Source organism: Ostrea edulis, chromosome 2 (genome assembly GCF_947568905.1).
Source record: "Ostrea edulis chromosome 2, xbOstEdul1.1, whole genome shotgun sequence".
Classification (NCBI taxonomy): domain Eukaryota; kingdom Metazoa; phylum Mollusca; class Bivalvia; order Ostreida; family Ostreidae; genus Ostrea; species Ostrea edulis.
This window is the reverse complement of record NC_079165.1, coordinates 68,688,311-68,698,854: the sequence shown is the minus strand read 5'-3', so window position 1 is coordinate 68,698,854 and position 10,544 is coordinate 68,688,311. Positions and strand designations below refer to the sequence as shown.

Sequence of the window (10,544 nt, the reverse complement as noted above, 5' to 3'; positions counted from 1 at the left end):
TTCAGTGCATATAAGCGTTTGAGTGGTAGGGAAAGAGTTAATAGGTACAGAAAGGACATTAAAAAAGGGAAAAACAAGAATTTTAAAACTCCATTTCTTTCAATAAAAAATGTAATTTAGAAAATATCTTTAAGTATAATGTAACTATGTACATGTTTGGTAATAACAGGTTTGCAAGTATGTTACACAACACCTGTACTAATGAAATCAGGTAGACACAGGTAAAAATGTCTGAAAGCCACAGAATTAAATATTTCTGTCATCACGTGACACTAATTTAATTTTCTCACAAAATCCACATTTAAATGATGTTTTTACTGGACATCCTGATAGAGTCTTGCGGTTGTGTAGTAAACATTCGCGACATATTTTCTTCCTACCATCTATTTTCATGAGTTCATGATGATTGATAGATTGAATGGCAATTTTCTTGTTGCAGTTCTTTGACCTTTTGCCAATCCTATGTTTTCTGGAGGTAAATGCAGCACGCAACATCCATTCAAAATCCTAAATGGTCATATCCTTTCGGGGATGGGGGATTCTTCTCTGATTTCTGATACAAAACCCATGCATTCAAAACTGATAAATTTACAATGTACCAAAGGATGTTCCTCCACCACTTTGTTCCTGGTCTTCCAACAGGATAATATGAGGCCACACCACCCATGTGCTTATTGTAATGGATGTTGACATGTGGTTTTCCCGTGTTTTTTATACAGGTGTGGTGATGCAGATGTCGAAAGAAATGTGATCTGGCGCTTGTCTTTGAAAGCAGTAGCGATTAGATTTCCGTACTGCATATGTATGAGGTCTCCTTGATTCTTCAATTTTGCATTTCTCACATTATCAGCGAGTCCTTTTCTATTTGCCACTATGGTACAACACACATAGGTTCCCACAAACTCCAGGTGCTCAGCGGGAGTGATGGAGGAAGAATCGATCAGACTAGAAATGTCTGTTTTGTTGATAATAGTGTTGGGATAAATCGTAAACAACGTCATACCCTAGACCATGCTATCGCCCTCATTTCTTTCCAGTATAGATGTCAAATCCACAACAGTACCCAGTGTCCAATTCACAGATTCGCCATTTCGTTGGTTTTGCCGGCATGTGTTGTGTGAAGTGCAACCTCCCTTTGAATCCAATCATTTCTTCATCAATGGAGAGTTTTTTTCCTGGCTTGTAATTTTGGCTGGATGACAAGATTTCTTACTTTCATCAATTGGTCATAGGCAGGATCATTTCGTCCAGGTGTGTTTGATGTATTCCTCAGGTGTAAATACTGATTAATTTTCATGAAACGAGTTTTCGGCATGATTGATGCAATAAATGGGTCAGAAAAGTACTCCAATAATTACTAATATGTGGTGATAGTTGAACACATCAAACTGATGATTAATTTTTGGAAACTCTTTTACTATAAGACTCCTAATCTGAACATGCCTATCTGTTGCTAATATTTCTATTCTAAAGCCCTTTTGAATCAAATATAACATGCATCTCCTAAATCCCTCAACCTCCATTTTACTTGAACTTCCTGTTTCAGTAACTTTGATATTAACAAAAGCTACAATCCCGGCTGTAGAATTTCCATGGATTCCATGTACATTCCATGGAAAAAATTGTCCATGGAATAGGCTGGAGTATTTGGACTACTTTTCCAGCTCTTTTCCATGGATAAATTTTGTGAAACTCAACAAGCATTGTCCATGGAAAAGATGCAAGGCTGAACAACGTCCATGGAGACAGGCTGGACAATGTCCATGGAATCCATGGAAGCAGGCTGGACAATGTCCATGGAAGTACTAGTGGGCTGGAAATTGTTCAGGGGGAAAATGTCACATTGTCTATTCAATACTTAGATCCATCTGTCTGTTGAGAACTCTTATGTGCACCATAATCTAAGCTGAGTGCAAATGCTATATAAGAAAAAAAAGAAAAGAATGTTAATCAATTTATTCCTTTTAATATTGATTTCTTGAGGGTTTCAGGAGTTCCCTAATCCTATCTCTAACCAGGACTTCTGGTATTTTGAACTTCTCTGCCATTATTTCTGGAAGAAGAAAAAAACAACATGTTTACCAAACTGTATACAGATTTTCATGTGATTTTTCTCTAGACTATTTAATAAAACTTAACTTAATAATCTTGTTTAAAATATTTAAGGAATATTAACTATCAATTATCCATCTTAATTATAAATATAATTTAAAATATGTGTGAAATAATCTTAATGTCAGAATTTTAAAAAGGCATTTTAATCATGTTAATGAGTCTTTGATACATCCATTTTAATACCTAGAAAATCAGTTTTGCACCAGTCAATTTCAACATCTCTGAAATTAACATATCTACATGTTACCTTACACTTATTGAAAAATTTATTACCATAAATGACTCCCAATTTGCTTGGATCCTCCAAGGAAGGCTGGGCTGTAAAGGTCTTGTTTGCCTGTACTCCAGTCAAGGACCTTTCCTTGATTTCGTCTTTGGAGTACAGGCAACGAAATAACATCTTGGATCCACTAAGCCAGCAATCTTGCAAAGTAGCTGCATCTACAATTATATGTAATTAATTGAATTCTGTACTTTAAGTTCTTTCTCCGACATTTATATATAATCAGAAAAGCATTGCAGTATGTGAAATTTTCATAGCATTAAAAATCTTGTAAGTTTTGAATACTTATAGGAATTGACACATTATACAATTTGACACAGTATTATAGGAGACTTCCAAATCTCATACGGCCTCAGTTCAAGAGTCTAAATTGGATTTATTCATATTTGTGGCCAACCAGATGATTAGCAATGAATTTGTGAATTTCTGGAAGATTGCCAACTTATGCATCAGTGAAAATGTTTAACTTTTTAAAAGACTTTTGCATCATGTTATTTAAAATATATAATTCAGTGACATTTAAAACATAAACAAGTTAACTTTATTGAAGTCTGAAAAAACTGTTTTTGTCACCACATTCCAACAACAACGGTTTTTGTCCTCTAATACCGGTACTTGTAATTTGTACAATACTGAATTCATTCATGATGATTATGACTCAGTTTTCAACAAAGAAGAAAGAATAAAGCACAATAAATGAATTACCTTGGTATATCCATTGTATGTCTTCTCAGAATTGAAGTCAGGAAGACTTTCAACATTCACCTCAATCTGCATGTTAAAAATCAAAAAATTTTGAAATTGTGTCAGAAAAAGAAGTTGGCATTTAAAATAATGTAAAGCATATACTGACATTGTATTATGGTGGCTGGTGGGCAGATTTCATTTCCTATCAGAAAACATTCAGATCACTTTGAACAGACTCGGACACATAGTTGTGTGAAATACAGACACCAATAAAGAAAGTGTAAACCATAACAAAGTAGAACTGCATTATTGTGAAATACATTTCTTGATAAAATTAATAAAATTTTAATGGTGATTTTTTTTTTTTTCAACCGCTGGAAGGTCACCATACAAGTCAATGTTGCACGACAAACAAAATAATTATAGTAAAATGACTCTGTAACATTTTGGGAGATTTAAACATATATACATGTACTAACGTTACATGGATCGACGCTGGCTAATGGAACCTTTGTATGTTGGGGTGAACAAACTGACTGTGAAGCTCTTTGAAGAGGCTGGGGAGAGGCACAGATATCCCGATGCTGGGGAAGGCTTCTGACCCTCTCTTCAAGCTGTAGTAAAATAATATAAATAATGAACAAAATGAAAACTAGTCAGACATTTTCCCCCAATATTATAACATCCTCTTCCAATGTTCAATCAGATAATGTACTCTCAACTGTGCCAAAATCTTGCGTTTTTGTTATATGTGGCACAACTCCCATCCCCCCCACCCACCCACAAAAAAAACCCTTACATTTTGGGGTCAACAGAGGGTCCCATTTGAAATTAAAGACTTAAAGGCAAACAGCACGAATTATCTAATAGTTTTGTTTGCATCAACAAAACATTTTACTTGTAGACAATTACAATAAATTTTAAGCATGTTTAAAGCATGGATTGGAAAAATGTGCTTAGTAAAGATGACTATTTTTAAGTAAGCTGAAAATATGTGGATATGTGAAGGTCAGAGGATGTAAATAACATAACAAAATAAGGGGTAAATTTCATGAAGAAGCTGCACAAGGATTGATTACACAAAAAAAGAAGGATCTGAAGTCAAAACATGGATTCCAGTTGGGAATGGCTGTGAGACAATAGGTTTTTTGAAGGCTGGTGTACGGTAAATCAACTGATTCGGTGAAGTGCAATTTTATTGTGTTTTAAAACTTACAAATCCAAAGACACAATTGTTTTTCTTTTCACTGTAATTTTAAATTTGCAGCTTTGTCCTTAACCGTGAAAAAAAAAAATTAAATTAAAACTGCAGCGAAAATGAAGATTTATATAGTATTAATTTTACTATTTTTCTATCAATCACCATAAGATCCTTTCAATACCTGTGACGTCCATCCCCATAGAGCAGACAAATTGCTCTCCACTGTCTGGACTGTTCCAACTTGGCAACTTTATTTTCCAGAATGGAACATCCTTGACACTTCACACATCCTTCACACTTGTTTTCTGCCAATCAGTTACAATCATACCATATATATGAATCAAGAAAAATCCTTTCATGCAAAAAAAAACCCCACATGTACACTGCTTCAATTCAATACCTACCAAGTACAGAATTATTGAAGGAAAAGGAGTTGTCAGTGTCTTGCAGTAAACGTAAACTATCTCCAACAACAATTGATGATATGAGCACGGATGATTGTGATGAAGACCTGGTGGAAGATGGAATTTTGGATGATGACGAGGTTAGTTGAGCAGATGAAGTTATGGTAGCTGACAAGGACGGAGTTGACTTTGTAGATGTTGATGGAGGATGAATTTCTCCAGCTGGTGACATGTCAGAGATGCTAGCAGTCCTGGAAATTGAGATTATAGTTATAAAGATATTTTTTCAGAATCACGATGCTATCAAACATTGATAATATGGAATTGAAGAACTGAAGACAATCTGATCTTTCACAGTAAAAGATGACCTTTGCCTACAGACGCATATGCAGGCCAACAAATGAACACAGGAGTTATAGAGTGAAAATGATTATTGTAACTGCCAATAATGTTGCTGAAGACAGACATTAAATTGCAACTATGTTGTAATTAAGGGTAATTAATTAAAACCAACAAGCAAACAAGATTTAGCACAAGTTCAAACTTTCAAAGTAGTAGTAATCAGTGATTAGTGCTTAATTGTGTATGTTGAGAAAATGAAAATAGTTGATAGAATTGTTATGGTTAAAATCAATGTTTAAACTCCTTTTTTCTTTTTGCCTGACCTTTCACAAACGCAAACATCTTGTTTGCATTCATTGGACTCTATCTTGGATCAGGTCCTTTCTAAGTAGCACATCTGTTTGTTTCTGTTGCTAGATTCTCAAAGAAAACTTTAGGTATAAGCCTTAACAGTTGGAACTAATAGGAAAGGGACGTAACTTGGACGGTTGTATTTTTCCCGAATATCGAAGTCAGAGTCAGCTGTTGAAGTGCAGGCCATACTCATCATATCTGCCAGAGGTTTATTTACATTGCTGGACGTCTTGGTTTTGACGAATGCTGACCCAAATCTGGAATCGTGATTTTCTAATTCATTTTCCGAATTTTCGTCAATCTTGTCATCCGTTTCCGAGTCCGCGTCATTACTTGACAACTTCAATCGCTTGGATGGTCTTTCATCATCATCTTCCTGTTTCTTGTCTGACATTAATGAAGACAATTCTCTAATTGAATTGACAATGGCGTTAACTCCTAAAGCTTGGTGCAAAGAAGCTGTTACAGATATATTTACTTCACCCTCATCATCAATATCTACACTCTGTAGTGGTGCTATATCTGCCCAGTGATACCTAATTTTCACCTGTCTGTCATGTAATGCATTGACTGTATGCATATCCTCATCACATGTATTGCATAATGTGGCAGCACATTGTTGACACCTTTTGAGAAAGATTTATTTTGTCTCAAATACATAAAAAAAATTAACATTTATTTACATGAATATCAATCTTAAACAAAGGTAACAGTTTAGTCACACCTAAAGTGTATAAGAAATATATTAACAATTATATGAACACAAATAGACATTACTTATTAATAATAATTCAAGGTCAAGAAACATAATTTGCAAACCTTATTAAGCACACAGTTTGGTATTGGCATTTGGAGCATACATTTGGAGGGTTTGCAAATTTAGTTTTGATTACTGCTTCAAACAAACACTGTCGTAAATTTGCCCAGTTTTCAGTTTCCCGTTGCTTTCTTTTTTCCCAAATGGTTCTGTTGTTAGATTTTGTTGCATTCCTTAACTGTTCAATCTTGATTTTCAGTTCATCAACTAAAAATCATTGCAACTAATTTTAATTCCACAATTATGGTTTTTTTTATGAAAATATTTGTTTTTTTAGAAACAATCAGAAGGCATAATCATGATGATATATGTTTTCTTTTAATATTTGATTGGTTGGTGATATCATATGGAATCTAAAACCATTGAGAAAACTGCAATAAACAAATGTAGATGCACATTGTAATACACACCGGATTTTGATATGTTGGCATTAATTGTGGACATCAAATCATCTTGCTGAACTGAAGGTTCCACATTTAAATTTAAATTACCCTCCTCTGTAATCAATGTACATAATGGTCAAAATTATGAATCAAAATAAGGAATCATTTATTACTAAAGTTACTACCTCTACATTTTCAACACATGAATTAAGAGATATCGATTAAAAGCAATGAAAATCTAACTAATCTTGCACATATAGGAATTTGCAGTACCTTTGTTTTGGTCAGTGTCTTCAAATTTTCTCTTTCTGACAGGATGTCGAATGAGCCTGCCTTCATTATCCCTAGCTGGAAAATGGGCATATTCTCTCTTTGCTTTTTTCTTCGGGGGTGCCAACTTCTTCACTGAAGTTTTTAACTTTTCCTGGCCACTTTTAATTTGTTTCTGCAACTTGGCCAATTTTGCAATGTTCTTTGAGTTATCATCTTTTTCCATGCCATTAAGCATACACCTATGAAAAAAAAAAGATACAATAAGTTAAGTGTTAAAATGAATTTGTAACCAGCGGGGGAATAAATGCGGTGGCCAAATAGCACATTTGGTAGAGCACCTGACTGGAGATTCAATCCCGGTCTGGTCCATTGCATTTTTTCCCTCGCCGGTTATAAATTTATAACCTTAGGCAAGATATAAAATATAGAATAAAAATAGTATTAATCTTTATTTCCTCACTAAGCTTTGCCTACTCTCAAGAAGGAGTGTTTGACATGTTGCATATTATCATGTATTATGAACCCTAAATATTTAAACCATTGGAATGATATAGATTGAAATCTCAATAAAGACATAAATAATTAAGTCCTATAGGGCATGCCTTGGAACCCTACTGTTCCATATATTGAAGTCCATGTACAGGTCAGATAATTTTAACACATTCTCTATTAAATATTACCTATGGGGACCCCCTGCTGTCCCACTTATTGTAGTCCATGTGTCGGATATGGCACCTTCTTCATCAAATGTTACTGGTCTATGATCTTGATTACAAAATTAGACTTGTGATAATCAAAAAGTTTGTGGAAGCCATGCCTGTGTTGAATTTATTCAAAATTATAATAGTTACTAAAGGATATATCGAAATGGGTTGCATGATGCATTTTCTCCACTTTGTTTAAATTTGAAAAAATGGCAAACTCAACAAATTAACTGAAAAAGTAAGATTAGATCCGCCACTGACCAATACATTTAGGTGGGAAATGTAATCTTAAACTTGGTGGGACAGGGATAAAGCCATTTTCATTTGAAAATGAATGCAATTACATGTCTCAAACATAAAATTTTATATCAAGTAGCTGGCTACAGTCTATTTAGAGGCATACTTCTAATACATGTACAAACTCAAAGACGTGCCATACTTTCCTTCATGTCTTCCATACAATATAAATTCTTAATAAAAAATTATTCCGGGAAAAAAAGAATAAAAAGTGAAAAAACATTATTATGCCTACTCAAATATGTACATAATATAATCTGATAATATAATGAGTGTGCTATCTATTTCAATACCTAAGAAAATCAAAACTTGTGCGGAGTCCAATACTTTTGTCCAATTGATATAGAACCCTAATTTTCTAAGGAGTCTTAACAAAGTGACTAAGGCCTTAGCACACCTATCCTTAGATGTTTCACATAAGAAGAAATCGTCAAGGTATGCTACAATATTGTAACCCCTACGGGCCATCATCCTGCATACAGCCTGAGAGAGACGGTGGAATATACCTGGGGCTTCTTTAGAACCAAACGGTAGTTTTGTGTCAAAAAGGTAAGTAATTTTGTCGTTTAAAACCCATTTAAACCCTGTAACCTATTGGCTATTTTTGCTAATTGGCACAGATCTATAAGCAGACTTAAGGTCAACTTTTGCCATAAAAGAACCATACTGGACCAATTTGGTGGCATCATCCAGTGATTGGTACTTGAATTTGTAAGATTTAGAAACATAATCATTGACTGCCTGTCCCTTAGGACGACTGCAGTCGTGGATTATGCGAACACCTCCATCAGATTTTGGAATTACCCCGAGGGGACTTATGATCAAAGGTGGAGATTGGGCCATAACATAATTACCTTCTGCGATTTCAGCTAATATCTGTTCCCTAGCTTTCTGAAATAATTTTGAATCTTTAAACGTGGATGGGTGATTATCGACTTCCACTTGTTGGGGGATCAAACTAGGATCAATGATATCAAAACCATTTTTTATGCCATGCAAAATGAAGTCTTTATCGATATCTCCACTTAACTCCTCTTCCCAGGTCGTGAGGATGAGACCCGTGAGGTGATTTAGTAGTTTTTTGAAATGGAGGAGGGATGGTCGTAGGCCGGATGTCTCTCTGCACACCCAGGCATAGAGCAAACATGCGCAAATTTACATTGTTTGGTCATGCACCCCGTCCTTGAGTTAAACCTCTTACAAATTTCATAACCCTGTGGGGTGTGAGAGGCTCGTTGAAAGAAGGTGCCCCCTTGCATTCGTGTCCCTACTTTCTGTTGAGTTGGGGTGGGCTGAATCACCCTGGGTTTTAAGAAGACCGTTTGAATGTGTGGAATGTCAGTCCCCCATCGAAATTTGTGATAGTGCTGTAGCCTACGATATTCCCTATCATAGAAATACACAGATTTCACCTCATGAGAGGAGAACAACTGGTAAATCCTGGTGGTGTATGACAAATAGTCAAGAATTTGGTCATGGTGAAGGGAAGAGTCTTGCAGAAGTTTATGCATTATACCTAAATTAGCCACCGACCATTGGGATATGGAAATTGATTCCAGTTTAGGTTTCGCAGGGCCTGACTTGAAAATCAGTTGACCATCGTCATTATTAGATAAGACTCTCTCAGATTGGTCTACTATGTCTAAGTAATTAGAGGAATTTGATGGAACAAAAGACTTTAGATAAATTTGAGGGTCCTGCCATGAATACATACCATTAGAGGCTTGCATGGGCTGCGTCGTTGGACGTGGTTGTCCCTGTGCCTGGTGCAGCTGTCCCATAATGTCCCGGATAAAACTGGCGTCAGAGGCGTCCTCGACCGGTTTATTTTGTCCCCCGCGGTCCTCCATTGGCGTACCCATGCGGTCGGTGGATGTTGCCACCGCCATTCCTCTCGGAAATGTCTGTTTTACACTATGGATAAGTAGTTTACGCTGTCCCAGTGGGATAGGGGACTCTTCCAGGTCACTGGGTGTAAGAAGCGACAGGGCTTCCATACTGTTGAAGCCCATGTCCAGAAGATATTCCGCGGTGCGGGGTGAAATTCGTTTAATGTTGGCCCATTTTTTAATGGCGTCTTCTCCGACTGTCAATAAAACTTCGTTTTCTTCGCTACAAGTATTATCCGTCATCATTGCACGATGTCTGTATTAGATCTAATCACAACGGGAAATGGCAAACTCGTCACAACGTGGCAGCGGTTCAAAGAGTTCTGGTGCACATAAAATACATGCGTCGCACATAGCTCCACATTCAAGGATAATAATAAAGCGTGCTTCCGCAGCATCAAAGTCTGAGTCTACCATGATACAGTATAAACTCTCTTCTTCCTCGGGAAAAGTTAAGTACCACGACGGAATGTCAAAGAAAGCACGTATGTCCATGGCGGTACAAGTCTGCATGTAAGTCAACGTATACCAGCCAAATAAAATTAGTATTATAAACACATTGCAATAATTCCTTGTTTGGAAAATTTATGGTATAAAAACGGCCTAGACTGCGTGGCCTTGCTGCTAAAGGTTGCGTGCCCTCTGCCCTTCGTGAAATTTTCTAAAGTGATGCTTAACTAGAATTTGAAATGCCGAAGTAGGAAAATTTATGAACGTTGATTGGATGATTAAATTGTTATGATTTGAAATAAGATAATTAATAAATATGATTGGTAGAAAGGGGGGTCCCCCTAG

The 10,544-nt window shown here is 36.0% G+C and overlaps 1 protein-coding gene across 2 annotated transcripts; it reads right to left on the bottom strand.

The window, feature by feature from the left end:
* Positions 1–1,941: 1,941 nt before the first annotated feature.
* Positions 1,942–9,713, bottom strand: LOC125679139 (uncharacterized). Of its 2 annotated transcripts, XM_056157050.1 has the most exons (10): positions 9,575–9,713; positions 6,860–7,098; positions 6,614–6,700; positions 6,206–6,410; positions 4,691–4,941; positions 4,468–4,591; positions 3,565–3,699; positions 3,104–3,169; positions 2,389–2,556; positions 1,942–2,053 (listed from the first exon to the last, which is right to left on the bottom strand). In XM_056157050.1, exons 2-7 carry the CDS (start codon positions 7,092–7,094, stop codon positions 3,585–3,587), a joined length of 1,017 nt encoding a protein of 338 aa, XP_056013025.1. In that variant the 5' UTR covers positions 7,095–7,098; positions 9,575–9,713; the 3' UTR covers positions 1,942–2,053; positions 2,389–2,556; positions 3,104–3,169; positions 3,565–3,584. The 2 variants fall into 2 exon arrangements, with proteins under 2 accessions (XP_056013025.1, XP_048778894.2); XM_048922937.2 differs by lacking the exons at positions 1,942–2,053; positions 2,389–2,556; positions 3,104–3,169; ... (1 more) ...; positions 4,468–4,591; positions 4,691–4,941 and adding an exon at positions 5,466–6,012.
* Positions 9,714–10,544: the final 831 nt, after the last annotated feature.